At 39.0% G+C, this 21,909-nt stretch overlaps 1 protein-coding gene across 1 annotated transcript in view; it reads left to right on the top strand.

The window, feature by feature from the left end:
- ksr2 (kinase suppressor of ras 2) overlaps window positions 1-21,909 on the top strand; it is a 93,477-nt gene that overhangs the window by 16,683 nt on the left and 54,885 nt on the right. Inside the window, exons 4-5 of the mRNA XM_061038380.1 lie at window positions 14,258-14,293; window positions 15,461-15,962. Of these exons, the coding sequence (XP_060894363.1) occupies window positions 14,258-14,293; window positions 15,461-15,962 (538 nt within the window). The remainder of the gene's footprint in view (window positions 1-14,257; window positions 14,294-15,460; window positions 15,963-21,909) is intronic.

Consider the following 21,909-nt stretch of genomic DNA (forward strand, 5'->3'; position numbering starts at 1 on the left):
TTTATTGAAATTTTACATAAGATGCTTATACACATGAGCTTCAATGACAGAAACCAAAGACAGCATCATCAAACATACAAACTATTTACAGATCGCCGTTGCCTTGATGAGGAAAAATATACATAAAATTTAAAACAAAGACAAAATTACTGAATGAAATTATGATATGCATGTAAACACACACATACATATATATATATATACCCATACACACATATGCACACAAAATAAAACCTATAGACACAGCACAATAAATAAAACTAAAACAAATAAACAGATTAAAAATAATAATAATAATAATAATAATAATAATAATTCAATCAAACAATTTCACAAAAAGTGTAAGTCTGCGTTTTGTTTATAATACCGGTTATATTTGTTCAAGAAAAAGTGGATCTGAAAGAGTTGAAATAAGGAAATCCCAAGCCTGTAAAGTGGATGCCCGTGCCTTATGAATTACAGCTAATGATCTTTCAAGAAGAGAGATGTCTCTAAAATAGTTAAACCATTCCTTTATCGATGGAGATTCATCAGAGAACCAAGAATGTATTATCGTCTTCTTTGCCGCAGTTGAGCTTGCAAAGATAATTTTCCTAAAGGCCAGTCTGGTGTTATCCCTGAGAGCCAAGTCATCATTAAATAACAGTAGGGAGGGCTGTTTGGGAACTGGGAATTTCAGGATATTTTCAAAACATTTAGTCACCTTAGACCAAAGGGTGGAAACTGAAGGACATGGCTTATTTTTTTTTAAACATTTAATAAGCCAAAATATAGGGAAAACATGTTGTAAAGCCTAAGGGGGAAAAGTAGACTGATACTTTTTTCCATCCTATTTTAGCCCCTCTATTCCCCACCTATAAAGTCCTGCCTGTCAGTCCAAGTGAAGCTGTTCGGTGTGTAAGATGTGGTTTGCATTTATATTGAATTCATAAAAGGAGACTCTCCTGTCGGGTGGAGATGATGAGACAGGAACAGTAGACCGTAGGGATGTAAAGATTAATTGTAAAACCGTGATAAATCGATTCAAAGGTATCAAGATTCACATCGGTGCTCTGAAAAATGAATCACAATAATATTGTGAGCGTCAGCAGCTGTAGAGCAAGATTTTGAAAGTGAGGACGCACCACCGTCTTTTAAATCGGAGGTGTGGAAGCATTTTGGCTTCCCCAAGACAGAAGATGAAAGAGGTGAGAATTTCGCAAGAAAAAAGGGAACTACACAAATAGCACAACCAACATGATGCAGCATAGACACCACAATGAGAAGCTCCAATCCCCTTGTTATGAGAAAAAAAACTTAAAAGGCCAAACCACACTGACAAGTCATTTTGTAAAATAAATTGTGAGAGGATCGTATAGTGAACCCGTGATCGTGTATCGTATTGGAGTTGAGTGAATTGTTACATCCCTAGTAGACGGATATAGTAGGGGATTATTATTTGATCATATTTACCACTTATCAAAAGTATAGTCTACAACAACATGGGGTGAATAACGTTACACACAGCTCATCAATGACATTGTTTTTACAAAATATAATATGTATAACCTATGTCATATAAAAAGATGAATGTGTTTGTGCCAACGATTGACATGTTTCCAAAAGAAGCTTTCTTTATAACAAACACATACATTTTATACTGAGCCTATACCACTTTTATAAATAGAGGAGGCAGTGTAATACCTCATGGCATCAAATCTAGTTCATATATATTTATATTTAATATGGGACGTTAACTTTACATGCATTAAACTGAACCGTATTCAGGCCCTCACCAAAAACACTGAATGTGAATCATTTCTTAATTAAAGCTTTATAGAAACAGGTCTATAATTTATTATTATTATTATTATTATTATTATTATTTTAGAATGAAAAAAAATACAATCTCCCTTTAAATGTCAGTCAAATATAGTTTTATTTAACACAAACGCACTCTGTTTTTAGCTGGATGATCCTACACGTTTTGCTCGTCATGACAGTTTATGGTGTCTCTCTATAAATACACTGTGACCAGTACTGCTGGAGTCCCAGGAGGTGGCACTGTGTCCTTCATGTGTTCAGACACTGATCCGTTTCCTCTCTTTCTTCTTATTAGACCTTTTTAATTCAACTGAATAAACTACATTACAGTTTTTTTTTCGATTGCTATGACCATTTTTTCAATACTTTTAACAATTTTTCTAAACACTTAACACACCAACACACCAAAACACACAATTGGCAAAACAGTTCATGCTCAAAACCACCCATTGTAAACTAAACTCTAACACTCATTTTCAAAATACAATAATACACAAACACATTACACCATGTCCACCACAACACACTGTAAACATGTCTCAAAATCAAAAAATCTTTCAAAACACTAACTCATGTTGTCTTCCAACAGGAACTGTAGTGACCAGTTTTAACAAACCCAATATTGTTTGGAAAAGTCACTCGAGGGATGAATGTGGAAGCTTTCGGACACGTGCTTAGCTCGAAGAAATGAACACAGTCCATTGATGATTTGATTTGGATATTTCAATCCATTTATTTTTAAACACTTCTTATCAAATAAACGAAAATATGACGAACCACTACGTCTATAAATAAAACAAACAAATCCGTGTTGGATGTGTTTATAACTCCGAAAGGCTGACACGGTAAAAAAAAACAGTTTGCCTCCATTCAATCACCTGTCCCACCTCACCTGGAGCCTTGCTTTAACCACAGCATCTGCCCAGGCTACACATAGTGCCCAGTAGAGGGCCAACACACACAACCACAAGGAAAATAACATGACACAAAACAAACACATCATTTGGCTCCAACATTTAGTCAATCATAGCACAATGTCATAAAAAAAACTAACATCAGATGGAATAACAGAAACGACAATACTTTAAATGTGTCGGGTCTGCCCTTATACAATAGACAGTATATTGTATTGATCACAGATTGTGTTTAGCTCTGCATTTTCTTTTGAAGCCTCTCTACATTTCTGTTTTGTTGGGTTAAGTAAATGCATGTATTTTGTTTCTTTTGCTGCAGGAATTCAAAACACAAAAAAAGGAATGACCCATATCAGAGTAGCTTTATAGAAGGTGTGGTTTATGAAAAAAAGAAGACAGAGACAGGTTTTATTTCATTGTCAGCGATCACCATGTTGAAAATGGCAAGTTCCTGTTCTTCATTTACAGTAGGTGCTTTCCTCTGCCCCCTGAGGGAGGTAGACGTTGAATCCTTAGAGAGACAAAATACAATTACATATTAGAAACCGGAGGCTTACAGTAACTGTTATACAAGGTGCAAATGATTTACACTTTGCAGTAAGAGAAGGCCTTACACAATATCCTACCTGTTGGTTTCTTGAAAAATCCGGACCATGGATGCCACTGTGTCCCGGCTGAAATGTGGCTGTACTCGTTCACCAGCCATTCTGTGTGATAACCCGTGGTTTATGAAATGGTCTATGATAGTAGCTCTCATTTCATCAGGTAGCTCTGGCCCTTCTTTGAGCGCCACCGCGCATTCTAACTCCTCTCCCTCTACCTTGTCCCCCTCCTCTCCCATGTCCTGGTACTCGTCTGCATTTTGACACCTTTACGCACTGACACTGTTTACATTTTCTACATTTTGAATATTTATACTTTTCTTTTTTTTAATCTTACAGTATATTTCTACATTTACTGTATGGGTATTACTGTAGAAAGTTTTGAGTGTTTATTGTATGGCCTTGCGGAACAGTCTTTACATTTCACTGCACATCTGTTGAGCATGTGAAAAATCTTGAATCTTCCTCTCCCTTGTCCTGGTACTCGTCTTCCTCTCCCTCGTGCAGGCATTGTATTTACTTTCTTTATGTTGCTCTATATTGTTCCTTTCCCACACAAGATCAACCCAAAGAGGTCCTTTTTTACTGTATAACATATGGGCATGCGATTGAAAGAACCTCAACCCCAGAGTGTGTTCCTACGGTAATCAGCTGGGATTGATCTTTTTGCATAACAAATCAATCAGCTGTTTCTCAGTAGCAATGGAAAAAAATACAGGGGTTATATTTGTGTTTCAATCTACAATATGAACAGCTATTCACTTAGACTTTAGCCTATAGGTTAGGTTTAGAACATGCTGTATCTGTTCTGACATACAGTGGGAAATGATTGGTAAATTTGGCAGTAAAAATCCATTGTTTTGGTCTTGGTTGAGCTTGAGTGTGTAAAAGAAGTTCAAGCAATTTAAATTTGTGTTAAATGTATGCATTTTGTGTTAAAGCAACAAGAAATGTGTAAGCCTTAGCATGTGTTAGCATAGCCTTCAGAGACGGATGTCGTGCTAACTGTGTTTAGAGTTTAGGAAAAGTATTGTAGAAAGTGTCACAGCAATCGTAAAAAAAAACTGTAAATGGAAAGCGGACTCCCCTTGTGTAGAAATAAAGCTGAATAAGTAGATACATTATAGTGTTGTTATCAAGACTCCTCAATGCAGTAAGCATTGGTAGTGATTTAAAAGATTTGTGGAATGTAGTTCTAATATCTATCAAAGAAACCCTAACCCTACTTGAAGAATTCTGCACTGACTAATGTGAAGCAGAGAGCCGTGCACTAACAATAAAGGTCATCACTTTCAGTTTTTGGTTCAGCTGGCTTTTAAGTATTTCTAATGCCTCACTGAAATCAAATGCACAACTCAGAGACACAACTCAGACGGGAAAGATGTCACATTTGACCTTATAATTTGATTACATGAACCAGTTTAAGATGAATTCCATAAGCAAGTCCCGCGTCCACAAAGGGCTGAAGGCTTGGTAGCAAGCTTATAAGATATATGTATTAACAATGTAAGGCTGATGAGGAAGCGGGGGAGCAGGTGTGCAGGTGGGTGAGGGAGGTCAGGGGATGTGAAGCGGGGACCATGGGGGTTAATGTGGGGCAGGGGGGGGGGGGGGGGGGGGGGATCTGAGATGACAGGAGAGTTAATGTAGCTGTGTGAAGAGAGAGAGAGAGCGCAGTAAGTTAATGTGTCATAAGATTTAAAGGCATTTTGACAGTTTGTAACAGGCAAATCTGTTGAATATGAAGTAAAAAGATGTACGTCTGACTGTCTTTTTTCCTCCTTTGACTTGATTTGAAAACCAAGTTATTTACACAAAGAAGAAAATCCTGTCTGAATGTTATCCCATATGCTCTTTTGTAAAGTGTGTTATGAATTGCCACTATACAAATAATGATTGATTGACTTTTCTTCACATCATCGCCCGTGTATTGTTTCTCATTCACGAGGACAATTTTCCACGATAAGTAGACGTCACATAAATAACACCATAGCTCCACCTGAGCCAGGCCTCCAGTAAACCGGACTGTCTGAGAACTTTAAGAACCGTTTGGCTGTACTTCTTTATTCTTCGGTCCTGCAGTGATGCATGTGTTTTCACACCCAGTGGCCATAATACTAGACTGTTTCAGGCAATTTACAAATGCTTTTAATTCACAATATGTTATCATACAGAGCTGGACTAAATTAAAAGTTATGTCAGGGCACTCAAGATCTCTTAAGATCCCTACGATCTTTTACTTCTCTTGTTTTTTTTTTTCCTCTTATCTCTGGATAAGACGTGTGTTAGTTCTGCAGCCTTTACCCAACCTGTCAAATACAATAAAGCCATCTTGTATCTCCTCATTAAACAGTGATAGTAACTTAATACTTAATAGTATCAGCTTTTTATTTGTTTTATCATTATTAAAATCTTCTCTTACCGGATTTCAGGATAAATGTGACAGTCTAATTGTCTCCATTTATTTTATATGCAATGAGTTTTGCTGGAAGGGAGGATGATTTTACTTTATAGAAAGTGTCTGATGTTGGTAGGTAAATAAAGTGGTAAATTGTTGCATTTTTGTACTCTGAATTTGCTGCTCATTCCTCTATTAACACACATGATAACAGTCTCCAAATAAAACTCATGTAAGATGTTTTTTTTCCCACTAAGAATTCATTCAAATATGGTCAGTTTCCCAAACTGTGGGTTAGGGTTAGCTGTTTGTTTAGTCTCTTTTTTTTCAGTTTCATTTTTACCCACCAGGTGGTGTAAGAGACCATACTTTATTTTCTGTCCTCAAAGCTGTAGCACTGATGCAAACAAACCACAAGGGGGCAGTAGATCATCACTAAAACCAAGATGTGAGGTTTAGAAACAACCTTTGGTAAACCCGTTTGATAATGTTTCTGTTTCTCCTCTGCTCACATTCAAACAAACCCTCACACAAACACACATAAGCATACGCACACAAGCAAACTTCACAGATTCTTTAACAGATGTCATTTCAGATGGAAGGCTGATGATAATTAAGTAAATTAACTTGATGAGTCGTTGTTTCTTTAATCTGCCATCGGGCTTATTAAAACAATGTTCTATTGAAGGAGTTTTAAATTGGGGTTTGCGTAGCATTATTAGATTATTTTTTTTTCATTGTTATAAAGAAGAAATCAGATTTTCAGACAAACAGGTTTTCACCAGAGTGTCGCCTCTTTTTGATTCAGCAGGTGCTCAGCTGTCCTCTCACATATTCACACCTCTCTTTCGGTCCCTGCGCTCATTTGTCAAGTCTGCTGGAGTCGCTCGCCCTCATATGTGCTGCTCATGGCTTCCTTCCTCTCTCACTGTGTCTCATCGGCTTGACTGGAGACGCAGGCGGATGTTGTCCACTAAGACAGAGAAGCAGACAGGCAGGCAGACAGACAGGCAGGCATCCACCCTCTTGCAGAGTCGGTCAGGCGGTCCCAGTTGTCTTCGCTCAGTCCAGCTGGGCTCAGAGTTTGGCCAGTCAGGCTTCAGACTTCTTTGGAGGCCAGCTCTTTTTGTTGTCACTGACTCAGGCTGTGTTCACGATGCGCCGAAAAATAGCCCATATAGCCCTTTTACAGCTGGTGTAGATATCTTGTAAAAATAAGAATGAGTGTGAAAAACGGAAATGGAAAGTTCCCAGGCACACCCTCACACTGAAAATAAAACACAGTGTGTCTTTGATCAGCCTGCAGACTAAATCTCTATAACACCAGCATCTACATAAGCTTTAGGGCTTTGTTGAGCTGCTAAAAGTACATTTCCTGAAGCCCCCAACATTAAGACTATTTGGCCAGAAAACAGAGACACTGCTTAAAAAGACAGCCCAGTTGTCCGTCTCCAGTCTTCCTTCAGCCTCTGTCCATGGTCCTGAATACTAACCCAGCGTAGATCTCCCTGCAGCTGATGTCAGAGATGTCATACAACCTTCCACTTCGCCTTACTGGGGATTTCCTGTCTCTAGAGACTTAACAACAAAGCTCCTGATGAGTTAAAGGGCTGAGTCCTTGTGACTTGAAGACTCTGCATCAGGTCCACGTGGTCTGTTCTGGTCTTTAACCACAGCAGACAAAAAGTCCCCTCTCTTTTTACCAAACCAAACCAAACCTGCTCACACCATGAAAAGGGCTTTTACTTATTCAAAAAATACATTTAGACTAAATCATACCTAACATTAGTTCAGCTCGATTTAATCACAACCCCCATGGATTATCCCTGAACTAAATTGTAGGTTCCTCTCCTGCGGAGGTGCTGATCCAGTGTTTATGCAATTAGCCTTGATTTTATTTCAATTATCTGTACATTTATAGTGTAACTGCTTCCTACTTTATGTCATGAATCTGTTTTCTTAAAACGTGTGCTAGTTGTGAGGTACTCTCTGTGTTTTTCATATTTTTGTAGATACATTAGCCTTCCGTTTCTTCTACTTAAATAATATTGTATTAAAATGTGCACCATATCTATTTTTTAAAGTGCCTAAGAAATCAGAGACAATTTATATCCAACAGTATAATCACCTTGAACAGAGCTTTAGGTCGTGGACTCCCCCGATTTAAGACCAAAGCTTGCAAGGAAATCAAAGACCATGAACTGTGATTAAAATCACAGGGAAAGCATGCTGATATAAGACTTCTTCTGTCAACCTCTTTTCCCGTCATCATTCTTCTTATTTATCACTCTCCTCCCTGCCTCTCCCTCAGTCCCCTCTCCTCCTCCTCCTGCCTCCTTTAGCTTTCTGAAAGCAGGGTCTGGCCACACAGAGCCACTGATGAGTTCTCTAAGGGGGGTACTGACTTGAGACGTGTGAATTCACCACAGCAACACCAGAAGCTCCCCCACACAGCCATGCAGCACTGAGAGGCTCTTTTCAGCCGAGAGAAACGCAGGTTTCTAAAATATTTTTTTTTACCCAGATGGAGCTTGAAGAGGCAGAGATGTCAGAGCTTCAAATCAAAACATCGGCACATTTGCACATCAGTTTTGAGTGTGCGTTATTTTAACACAAGGATCAGTGTGTCAGCATGTATATAGAGTGGAAGATGTGCTGTTAAAGGGTTACACAGCCCCTTGAGAGCATTTGGCACTTTTAACACGGCTAAGCCAGAGGCGGAGGATGTTCTTACATCTTGAATCTTTTTTTAAGGATTTTCTTTAAAATCTGGAGGTTGTTGCAGAAGTGCATCTATATATTCAGCCCGTTATGAATGGGAACACAGGGAAGGATTTACAGATTTATGCCACGTTTTCTCAAAGAAAATGTGTTTATGAGTCATCAGGAATTATGTTAAATCTGGGAGATACAGACAAGAGGTCTACTTTGCAGTCTTGGCAGTCGATACGTCACATAACAGGAGAAACAGAGGGGACATAACGAGTGAATGTATGTTGCTGTGTGGTGTAAAAGTGGGGGAAGAAAACTAATGCAAGTTAATAGAATTTTTCACTCCAGGCTATTGGGATTGCAGTCCACGAGTTGTGATGAGGATGAGTCATACAATTCGGAGGCAGCCGGTTGGCCCTTTCTGCCACAATATACACGCATTATCCATCCCGCCTTACTAGACAAGTGCACACATGCAGGGACACAGGCGCACACATATACAGGGACACACACAAACAAAAATCTCTTGAATATGATTTCTTCTGTTGGTCTGGCTAATTGTGTTGATCTTTGTTTAACTAGACAGGTCTCCTTGGTAGCGCTTCATCTGTAAGCTTTGATAGCTTGCAGGAATGTCCTCACTCCCGGCCTTGAGACGGCTTCACTTGCATACAAACACCTAATTGGCTTCAAATGCCATCAGCAAAGTAAAGAAAAAAGACAGAGGAGACAGCGAGGCACAGAATGTTCAACAAAAGGGAGAGTGGAAGAGAGGAAAAGAAAACTGAAGGAGAGTTAGAAGAAGAAGAAGAAGAAGAAGAAGAAGAAGAAGAAAGAGGCATTGACAACAGGAGGCGAAGATAGTCACGCTGAGAAGAAAAAGGCAGACGCAGGCAGACCTGAAGGAGAATTGACCGAACCCCACGGAAACCCATCTTCCTGAACACCCCTGGGTGCACCTCATTGGCTGTTAACTAATTAGCGGAGTCTTAACTTTGAGTCCCACTGATTACACTGCAAGAACATCTACAAACTTAAAAGACTTTAAGGATTTAAAATGGAACTGCGTCTATTGAATGCAGCCATTGCCCTTTTCCCCAAATCCTGTTTACAAATAGACCAGGCTCCATCCCAGTGGCATTTCACTGCCATTTAGCCCAGAGAAACAACACATTTAGAGGTAATTAGTCTGATTATGAGGCAGTTATCTGAGTCTCTCAAAGCCACACTGCTTGTTAAGATTGTTCCATTAATGGTGCTGGGATGTGTTATTTCCATTAATCACTATGGAGGTGAATGGTGCTGCTTTGTTCAGATGGACGGCTGATGTGGAGATGCAGGGTCATTCAGGTGAGAGTAGAGAAAGGAAGATTGATGATGATGATGTGGTTTTATAATTACACCTGGAGTTATGCATAAACACATTAGACATTCACAAAGACATGGGAGGGGCAGATTGCTTCACGGGGAAGGGTTCAAATAAAGGTTTGACATTTTGGAAAACACATTTTTTCACATTTTCATTAAGAGAGAGATGAACAGATTAAAATCATTCCGAATTATTGTTTAGATGGGATCCGACAAGAACACACATTTTGTGCTCTTGTCACTGTTGTAGATTAAGAAGGCGAATTATGAAAATCTGGATTAAGGCTAGATTTAACAACCGATGCTGCTGCATTGGTGGTTTGATCACTGTCAGTCAGATCTTTTTCTGTTAAAGGTACATTTTTGGGACATTTTACGCCTTTATTTAGAGATAGGACAGAGTCAGAAATCGGGGGGAAATGACATGTAGGAAAGGAGCCACAGGTCAGATTTGAACCCTTCCTGCCCGCTCGGAGGACTACAGCCTCTGTACATGAAGCGTGCGCACTAACCACTAGGCTTCAAGTGCGCCACTGTCAGTCAGACCTGACAGTCCTGATGAAGCAACTGAGTTTAAGCATTGACCTTTTTACTCACTGAGTTAAATCATCACTATGGGAATACACTTTATGCTTTGTTAAACTTTACTTTTTGCTTATAGTGAAACATTTAACATCATGAGGACATGTTATAAACTGCATTACAGGCAAGATTAAATGAAAAATGCTCCTAAACAGTTACTAATTACATCCACTGGTAACATCATGAATCTCTTCAAAATGATTGATTGATTCTATTTGATCAAAATGTCATAATGTTTCCAACCTGGTAAAACAATAGAAAACAAAATATGATGTATGCTTGCATAAACTTAACAAAAGTTAAACTTAACACTCAAACAATTTCATGAAGTAATATGATGACATCCACCTTCAAGCTGCATCGTTAAGACACCTACTAGGTACTATGCCTGCCAGCAGGAGAGCTATTTTAACTTAAACAGAGCATGGCCAGCTGCTCCTTACGATGCTAGATATCAGTAAAAAACAGTTTCACGTGACTAATGTAAAAAATAATTTTATTATTAGCATTGAACAAATTAAACATTTTTAGCAATAGATTTCCTCTCACTGGTGACACTGAATGACGTCATGTCATCTGTGATTCAATTTGACTTGACCTTCATAAAAACCTGCAAAGCTATAAATACGCATGTACAATGGCAGTGTTAATATGTACGTATTTAATACTCAACTGAATATGGCAGCATCAGAATGAACATATTGACCATTTGAAGTTTGAATCACCATTGAGTGTTGACCTGTATGAACAGCGATCCATTTGCCTGCTGAAGTGCTTTTGAACAGAAATATTTCCCTACTGATGTATTTTCTGACATGAATGAACAGTGTTGCTAAAAAAAAAATAGGGGACCTACAGAAATCTAGACAAAGCTTATGCTAAACTATGTAAAAATATTTGTGATTTCAAAACACAAGACAAGCAGGACAATGACAAGAGGGATAATCCAAACGTCTTTTTTGTAGATTGAGTCACATCCTGCTTCTTCAAGTTTACTAATTCTTTTTTCCAAGTTCATTACAGTCCACATCAAGCATAAATATCAGTCGCTATTTTAAAATGCAAAAATATACACGTAAAAGGTTCAGCTGATGGAGAATGTTAGATTTAGCGTTCTTATAATCACCATCACTTTTTGTTTGGTTAAACAAATGAAGAGTGTTTGCAAATTCAATTGGCATCACAGCAACAAAAAAAAAAAAAAGCAGAGAGCTAAAAGAAAAGTATTTCTGTGATGTGAATTCAGGTGTAGAGTAGGATGTTAGTGGAATGTAACTCCTAGGTTGCAAGAAATTGAAAGACTCAATGTATGTTCTATCAAATTGCTCCATGAAAAAAAAACCACCCAACTTCAAACAGTTGCTCACTAACAAGCACAAGCCGCACAAATTCCCTGATATCACAGATCTCAAAGAGGGGCCCCGCTCAGCCTGTGTTCTTCATCTCATTTAGCGGAAACATGTCTTTAATGTGCCTGAGCCCTTTGCCGAGGTGAGACAAGAAATTCAAAAGTCGAGTCCTGTTACTTTTTTTGCAGACGCAGTTGCTAAGATACTAGCGCGCTTGATGAATCGACTCATTACTTGAAGCAACAGTTTTGTGAGAGTGATTCAAGTTCAGTGCGTCTCTCGCTGAGAAATTTCACTTGGGTATCAGCTTGATAAGGACTGTCAGAAGCACGTTTGAAGCAGAGTCAGCCTCGTGCTAGAATTTAATCACTGAAGGGAAGCTCATATTTTGAATTGAAGTTGATTTGTTGACATTCAAAAATAACTAGCTCGTTAGATTGTGCAACGTATTAATCTAGAAGTAGAAATTCAAAATTAGCACCTCATTTATGAGATATTAAATGTCTTTTAACCAAAAGCAATCGTTCTGTTTCCTTTCGTGATCTCAGCACTGGTGTTGTGAACTCTTTAGTCGTCATTGATTCGTCTTGTGCAGTCCATGCAGGGTCAAGCTGAACCCTTACATTTCTGAGTGGCCTGTCATGATTTTATTCCTGTTTATAAAGGAGGCTTGAATGAACCGTCGCATCATTTTGTGTACTGTAATGAACATGATGTGCCTTCAACATATCTTCACTTCTGTTTATAAAGATGACCATCTCTTCCCCCTTTCATTGTACATAAATTATTATAATAGTGCATTTGGAGCCAGAAAGTGTTTGTTAATAACACCTTGAAGTCAATGAAAGAAGTCTCCTGGATAGTTTAAAGTAACAAACAGATTGAGTGCTGCTTATCTAAAAACATTGTTAGACGCAGCAGGATTGCGTTCCTATTTCCTGTCAAAATCTAACGCCAACAATCCCCATGATGCAACTCCGCTGCTGATGTTTCAGTCAGAGTTTGAAGGTGGTTATGTCCGTTGCAGCTAATAAAGCTTAAAGCCGGTAGCCTCCCGTTTTGTCACTTGTAACTTGTCACTTGAGTAAACCAACACTGACTGAAGCGATACAACTTTTAATTGCAATTCATCAGATATCCCACAGCAGCCTTTGAAGGCTTCGAAATGTTTTTTTTTTTTCTCATGTAGTAGCTGCAGCTTAATCAGAATGCTATGTCACTGTAACAAGGATTACAAAAACAGACCACAGTTCCTGGTTTAAAGAAGCATGATATGAGAATCCAACCAAACACAACAATAGCTTACAGTGCTATTATCAATAGCAAACCAGTGCCTATTTCCATAATAGCAGACACAGATCAACATTAGCATGAAGCACATTTTGTGTTTGTGACAACCACCTTCATTTAGTATATGCACTCATGTTATTGCACAAAGAAATGTGGGCTCTGCTAAATGCTCGACTATGTGTTATTTAATAGTTTGCAACACAACATGCAGAATCATTCATCAATCATTTTAAATTTGATGAATGAAGCTTATCTTGCTTTATGCATATCTTCAGCCTTAACCCTTTACTTACAGTAAATCAACTCAGATTTATTAAATCAAAAAGATCACATCTTTCTTAAATATTTAGCTCATTCTGTACTTATGATTCAAGAGAGTGCAGGGACTGGGATGAAGAACCAATCAAGATCAAGTACTCCCAGAGTCCTCCACCCTTGTTCAGGGTAAAACAACCATATAAAAAATATCACAACTTTCAAACCGCACATTACAGGAACTCTTTTCCTGTTTTTCCTATGTTTGAGTACTGCCACACATAACCCCTGGTGACATAAAACTTTTTAACACTCTCGAGTTTTAGGGTCTTTAATATGTAATGTAAGAGCTCCCGGTCAAGTTAACAAAACTATATTTAAATAAAAGGAAATAAGCTTCTTGAAAATTCTATATATTATGTCCCATGTGTCTTTGCAGCCGTCGCTTCCCTTTTTTTGGTTCCTTGAGGCCTCCTATTCTTAACATAACAGAATAGGAAAGGCTCCAGGCTTTCTTTTTGCTTTAAGTTTTGCAATCCCACTGGGACTTTTTATGGGAAATATTCCCTGTTTCATTTGATGTTGCTGGTGTTGATATTGTGTTTGAAGTTTGTGCTATTGATGCTTACCCCTGTTGTTTCCCTTGAGACGGTGTCAAAGGCACGGAAAATAATGACGCCCAAATAGAAAAAGAAAAAAAAAAAAAAGTGGAGGGCTGCTGGATGAAATTAGCATAAAATGTGGCTTAGAGGTCAATTGCAGATTTTGAAGACTGTGAGGTCAGATTTGCTCAGACTCAGTCATGCATGAGATGGTGCACCTGCCGAGATGCACCCAGGATCAATTCTGCCCAAGATAATGTTTTGTTTTTCTGAACTGCTTCTTGGCTATGCATAACTGCATATGGAAAGACAGGTAGCACGCTGCAGACTATTTCAGTTGTGCCAGATCAATAAACACTTTGTTTCTCCTTTCTTTCTGAAGAACAACTTGAGGAGGATAAATTGCACAGTAACGGAGGTAAAGTATTGTCATCCGCGCTCAAAAACGCTCATTTGGCTGCTCACTTTCAACTTTTTTTTTGCCTCTGTTGCTCTTTGTTTCTCATACAAGTCAAAGTTTAGTTTGTCTGGAAGTCGGCTTGTGTTATGACTCATGCAGCTTTGCCCTGTTCTGTTTTGGCACACTCCTCCATTTTACTCCCCCTCTTCATTCACCCATTCATGCTTAATCTGCTCCTCATCAGCATATTTGAACACCACTGCACCACTAATGCGTTTATGTCACATAATAGTAAAGTTAAGTCTTCATTACCCAAATTGAGCACATTTGCTGCCTGCCGCCTCTCGATTCTGCAATCAAGAAGTAGAGCTAATGGATCTTTTAGAATAAAGTGCATGTACTGAACCAATTTAGCTTTATTTGATAGAGCATATTAAACATAAATATCACTGAAATTATGAAAATTATTCATCCCTAAATTTTCTCATTACATTCAGATAGATTTGGCCTTTTTGTAATACCTGGCTTGTTACACTCCTAATGCTGTAACATTACTTTAAATTCAACAGCATACATTAAATTAGACTAATTTATGAGACTAATGACAGAATTGTCTTACGCCTGAATTCTTTCCCATGGCCAGCAGGCGGCAACTACTCTGTCAGCAAAACAAGACTGAGAAGTTGCTAACACAACAGCCTATTAACCAGAATAAGAATAGACACATAATAATGTCTATCCTGTCGTCTAAATCTTGTCACTTCTGACTTCCACAAAACCTCTCAATATGGCGAGGACAATCATGCCAAGTTAAAGGCTTCAAAAGGCATCATAATACATAAAGATAAAAGATGTGGGCACGGTCCACTTTTTAAATGTAGTCCATGTTGAGCAACAGCGCGACCAATGTGTAGCGACTTGTTCCTCTGTTGAGAGACAGTCAATTCAGAGTAATTGGGTCTTTTTTTCTGGATAACGTGCGCAAAATTTTTCAAAATGGCATTATTTGAAAACTGTTATCAACTAAAACATCTCAAACTTGATATCTCAAAACCTTAGAAAGCTTATTGAAAGCTATTTGCATGGCTGCAAACAAACCAAATGTGTTCCTTGGATGCATTTATGCAGTATGTCAGGAGTAATGTTGGTGTTAAACCTGGCTCCCTGTTTGACTTCTTCCAACAGGGAGCCAAGCAAAGCAGGACTGGTCCATCCAATGGCCCACCTCTGAATCAGGCAAAGAAAACACTCCAGTGTGCCAGCCAGAGGCCAGTCAATGGATTCGCTTCCAGCTCTCCCAAAGTCCCAAAGTCCAGTCCAAGAACAACCAGCACATGTGCCACAGCCCCCAGGCCCTGGCCCCCCCTTTATATGCCGATCGACTGACTGTCGACAGCCCCGCCACAGGGCTCTTCCCTCCCCTGGACTTTGGTCATCGCTCCCTGCCCCCATCTCCCCGCCAGAGGCATTTTGGCCACACGCCTCCTCGGACTCCATTGGTGGTCAACACAATGACCCCACCTGGCACACCCCCTATGCGAAGAAGGAACAAAGTCAAGGCCCCAGGAACACCACCTCCCCCAAGCCGCAAGCTCATCCACCTGCTGCCAGGCTTCACTGCTTTGCACCGCAGCAAATCTCACGAGTTCCAGCTGGGGAACCGCTTGGAGGATACACAAACACCAAAGTAAGTGTGAACTCTTCTGGCTTCTCAATGCAAACTGTTGTTGCTCTTTATGGAGCATTTTATAGCCCAAAACATATCACAAATCTTGGCAAAATGTCACACTTCAAAGCACAGAAACTTGAACTGCTTTCACTTGAGAGACATTGCAGGAAAAGGGTCTTGTAATGCAGGAAGGAAAACTGATTTAAAAAAGTTTTTTCTGAGTTACACATGGAATCTGGCTGCACGGTGGTGCAGTGGTTAGTACTGTTACCTCACAGCGAAGAGGGTCCTGGTTTGAATCCCTGTCGGACAGGGCATCTCTGCGTGGAGTTTGCATGTTCTCCCTAAGCACGTATGGGTTCCCTCCGGGTACTCCGGCTTCCTCCCACAATCCAAAGACATGCTCATTAGGTTAATTGGTGACTCTAAATTGCCAGTAGGTGTGAATGTGAGTGTGGCTCGTTGTCTGTCTCTTTTTATGTCAGCCCTGTGATTGACTGGCGAACAGTCCAGGGTATACCCTGCCTCTCGCCCAATGGCAGCTGGGAAAGTGGTATAGATAATGGATGGATGGATAGACACATGGAACCTTCATTTTTCAATTTTCGTTTTATTCCAGAACTCTTTCCAAACACACTTCCAAAATGTGCATCATTCATTCATTTTCATTTTGTTTGATATTGTTGTTATATTAAGTTTTCTCTAAGGGAGAAGTAGCCTCTGACTCTTGCTTGTAGACATACTGTATATATTGGAGAGAAAAAAGTGCTATTTCTTTCCATTGACTGTGGTGCAGCTGAAATCACACCAAATGTAGTACTAGTACTATTTATTTATTTTGTAAAGTGTGTTTGGAATTTTGCTTGAGTACAACACATGAGCGAGAGAACGGTTTCTGAATTGTTCAACTGAGTATTCTGACTGTTTCTGCTCTTGCATCGGCACATATTTTATTTTTTTACTCATCCAAAAATCTTAAAATCTTCATCCTCCTAAATGTTTTACTTCTAGAGGTTAATTTAAAATAGATTGAGGGGCACCACATTATGGAACATATAATCCTAATCTGTTTCCTGTAACAAGATGCCTAAAAAGTGATTTAAATGCTCTAACTAAGCATCTTGTACTGTTATCCATATACAGTATCTAAGGTGTATCTGATTTTAAAGTATATATATTATGTTCTACTTGTTTTTTTTTGCTCTTCAATCGATAGTGGTGTAAAAAAAAAAAAGATCCAGTGCACATCCAAACACTCACATGTAGGTATCTGTATGTTAATTATACATTTCTTTAATTTTGTGATATTGTAACATTATTTAGGTGGAGGCTTCAAATAAGCTCTCTTAGTGTTCTGCCTTTTCCTGCACTGCAAATTATCTCTCTTTGTTATTTTGAGTATTTTTTTTTCTTTGTGCAAAAATAAAACTGAACTCAAACAAAATTGGGAAGGCTGTTAGATGAGCCTTAGATTGATGAGTCTGTAGACGATGCAACTTGATTGAAGTCTTTAGCCAGTTGTCTGACAATAGAAGGTTGTAGCCTTTAAAGTTGCTAATGTGTCTGGTGAAGGCAGCCGATGTGTAGAATGATAAGATCGCACATAAATTTGCTGTAATTTAGAATAATGACTTCATTGTTCTTTATTGCACAATTTCCTTGAGCCAATACTTACTGGTCAGTTGATTTTAGCAGACAGCCTGGCTGAAGTGAACACTCAGAGATGACTACTCTGATCTGTACGAGGTTTAACAGTCTAATTCCATCCAACCCAAGTCGTACTGAGCTGATGTTAGAGCTCCACCTCTCTTTCTGCCGTTTTTTAAGAACATACTCTTCCACCAGAGCCCAATCACATTAATTCCTTGGACAACATCATTGCCCATAAAGAGCCCACGGCTTATCGGTAGAGAGATAAGGGGCCGCGGGGCTGAGTTCCTGACCAGCTCTGCTCAGGTCTGGTACTATGCTGATGAGATTTGGCCACAAACAGGGTCTACCGCTGCTTGGCAATCAGGAACCAGAGTCTGCATCAGGAGAGACGCTCTCATTTTGATAATGCCATTAGACGACAGAGGCCTGTCATTGCTTCACTTGCTAAGTTAATATTTGGGAGTTGTCTTCTGCTTTTACGACGGCCATCTGGGCTACATTTGGTGTGTGCTTGTTTGCAGACATGCGTGTCTGCCTTTGGGTCCTTGTATCTGCATCCGCACAGTGAGGAGTGGATCATAGTGGCAGTGAAAAGGCTCAAACGGCATTAGAGAATTGATTACCGGTCCCTGAGCGCTGATAGTCTACAGGCTGTGAGTCGAGCCCTGCTAATCAATGGCCTGTGTGTGCCTGGAAATGTTGCAACTCATTGAGACGGGGCAGATCTGCTGGCTTCTCTGATAGCCAAGTAGCTCTCATAATACATCATAATCGGTGCTGGCAAGCATCAGGTCCGGGGGTTTACTTCTGGCACGAGGCACTCGTACTTGTTTACTGCCTTTGTCTTTAAGCAAGGGATCTGCTAATTTACAAAGTTGCCATTCTTGATGCAGAGTAAATACCTGAAGCGAGAATCCTTAACAGACTTAGAATTTCTTGAAAGCAAGGAAACCAAGAATTGGCTTGTTTTTAATTAAAAGTACTGTGATGAGTTTTTAAACTGATCATGAAACAGACTTAAATTATTACTGAAGAGGCAAACAAGACCACCAGAAAGAAGATGAACTATTTCTTTGACACCGTTCCTTCCATATGTATGTCCTTCTTTAACTAACCTCAGGATTTTAATAAGCTCCCACTTCTCCTTGTGACCTCATTTTCTCGCTTAATTGCCTGACACTGTGACCAGCACACAAAAGCCGAGGATTACCCTCTGACCCCATGATATATTTTTCTCCCTTAATCCAATGAGATATGGCCTAAAATGTCATTATCACTACAGAACACTGCACAAGTGAGGCAGAATGTAAAAAGTGGTACCACACTGACGGAAAACACCGGTTTGGTTTCCGAACCAAAAACAATAGAGGTTTTAATCATGATATGAAATAATGTAACGCTTTTAGCTGTAAACAAGTATTTTCTGCAGTGGCCCTCAAGGTAAAGATGTGTTTTCTAAAACTATAAATGGGATGCAAACACACAGGTCAGCCTGCTTGCCCCCAAATCTTTTGACTTCATGGCTTACTATGTGCTTGTCAGTGTGCTAATGCCATTAGGCTTGAAGAGAACCATGGGTAGAAATAATAAACCTTTTCACTGAGGTGTTCAGTAATGCCTATTAATTAAGGATAATCTCTTCTGAGATTGATCTCTTTTCAATTTCTGCTCGTTATAATCCACAGGAACCCTCACTTTATTCACGTGTTGAGAAATTGGGGTCTTGGTTGTGAGAAAGAAGGCCTTTTTTCTCTATCATGGCCTTTTACAGTGTGGGCATTAGCTTGCAAATACATAAACACATATTTTAATCTATTAAACATTAGAACACATGATTTCTCCTCAGTGTTAGCCATGTCACACAATGCAGATATATCAGTTATTCAATACGCTGAATGATATGACAATTTGGTACCACTTTGCAAAATGACTATCACTCGGAAAATAGAAAACGTTTTTACGTTAAAATGACGAGGACGTCTAGATGCGAATACTGTGTCACAGTAGCACTGTAGTAAAGTAGCTATTTTCAAGAATGGACTGAATTAATTGTTTCATAACATTGATCTATATCTTCTCCTGGACAAGCATGTATTGTTAACATGGGCTTATAATATCAGTTTGTTTCCTAATAGTCCTTTAATGGAAAGTGACAACACCATTGGCATTCATTTTCTCACTTCGGTGTAACTGATGGGAAGCAGATTCAGCTTGTTCCTATGGTAACAACTCAGACGTAGCGTGTAGATGAAGTGTAAAAATAAAAACCTTTTATATGCCTTTACAAGTATAATATTCTCTCCAATTTGTAGCATATTAACACATTTGTCAGTATCATTCTTTCACAGCTGGCGCAAACTAAAGAGTCTCATATCTTTCTTTTTTTGCACTTGTGTCATTCCTTCATTAGCATCTGTAACTTACCTGATTGTAGTGCAGTAAAACTCATTTTTAATTGTATAATTGAATCTATTTTCTGTCTAACAAATCCTCTGGAAAAAAAAACAATTAAAAAGGTTGTTAGTTGTTCAGACTCAAACAAAAAGTAAGATTTTTTTCAAGGCTTTTAAATGTGTTCAGGTGAAGTGTAAATTTTACACTCTTCCCTCCTGTGTTGGTTTATACCTTATATCATAATGATTGCAAAGTAGGAAAGCACAGCCCCAATCCTGTTGTTTATCAGTATGGAGCGAGGGTCCGAGGAAGTTAAGTCTTAGTATTTAGTGTGATATCAGTCTGATTCTTTCACAGAAATGTGGAAATACTTCAGAAGAGAGCAGTTTACCATGATGGGTATGTCTCAGGTGTATTAAAAAAATGAAGCCTATATTTGATTTTCATTTTTCATTCCTTCACAGCAGAAGGCTCGCAATGTAATGCAGCAAAACGTGATGTTCCTAAAAGTTTTAAATTGGTTAATTTTGCGATGTGAGCATGAAATTTAAGATAAAATTGATTGCCGGATTTCCCTCATATCTGAAAAGCTTAAAAATAATTATGAATGATTATGAACAACATTGAAAAAACCTTAAGAACAATTGGGTAAATGATGTACTAAAACAGACATGTTACACTACAGCAATGGATATCAAAGCATAATCACATAGGAGGAGTGCTGAATGTCACCACTGCTGTGGTGAACTGAGTGCCGAAGATAATTACAGATTGCTGATATTCAGTACAACAGCATGACCCCAAGTATGATATTGCCGTGATACAACAGTTTAACAAACTGCAAAAGAAATATGCTACTATATACTATTTTATGTTTATTTAATCATTAATGCCCGCTCTTCCAAAAACAATTTGTTTGCAACTTATCTTAAGCTTCTTTCAAACCGCCGAAACATGGATGCATGGATGGGTGGATGGATGGGATATCCTGTGCATATGTTTCCGAGGACCAGATCCTGTCTGTAATTAACCTTATTTGTATGTTTCTCTGCCTCATGCAACCATTGAAATAAGAGTTTAAAACTTTCATCGCCGGCCTGTTTAACTCTCAGGTAGCAGCTTAATTCATCTGAACAATGACTGAAATGTTAATAACAATATTAAGAACACCTGTGGTCAAAATCACAGTGCAGTTCTACTCTATATCAGCGCTCATGGAAGGCCTCTTGTCCAATGAGATTACTTTGTAGGAACTTACTGTATGATTTGAAAGTCAAGACTTCATCACAGTATGCTTTCAAACTTACATAAACACAAGCGTTCATGCAATTACAATCCATTGCTCGTGAGTCGAGGACATGAACTGTCATCCATCATGGCAACCTGTTGTCCCTGAAGGAATTTTCCCCAGACAGGGTTAAAGGTCACTGCTGTATGGGATCAATATGGTGCCAATATCACTGTTTGTTTCGGTGTGATGGCTGAAGGATCACCCGGTTCCCCAGGAAAATCTCATAAAGTCATTGTTAACTTTACGTGACCTTAGTGAGCATGTTCAGTATCAAATCAATCCTGAGATTATAACAGGTTTAGTTCACATGTTTCAGATTACTTTTTGAGACTCTTCCTCGGCTGATTCCTAGAAACCAGAGAGACATCATTTATTTGTCTGTTAATGTGTTGACTTCAGAACGTTGCTTCAAATTAACCATCTTGTCAGTGAGTTGAGAATGGCTTAATGACGCCATCCTCTCTCCACATTTACTAATTTGACTTTGAAATGTGAGAACCAATTTCCGCAGTCAATCAATTCCTCCCCACCCCACTGAGCACCTGCACACACTGAATCACACTCAAACACACACACACACACTGCAGGGACTCACACACTCGCACAATCAGTAAATCAAACCAACGT

Source organism: Labrus mixtus, chromosome 5 (genome assembly GCF_963584025.1).
Source record: "Labrus mixtus chromosome 5, fLabMix1.1, whole genome shotgun sequence".
Classification (NCBI taxonomy): Eukaryota; Metazoa; Chordata; class Actinopteri; order Labriformes; family Labridae; genus Labrus; species Labrus mixtus.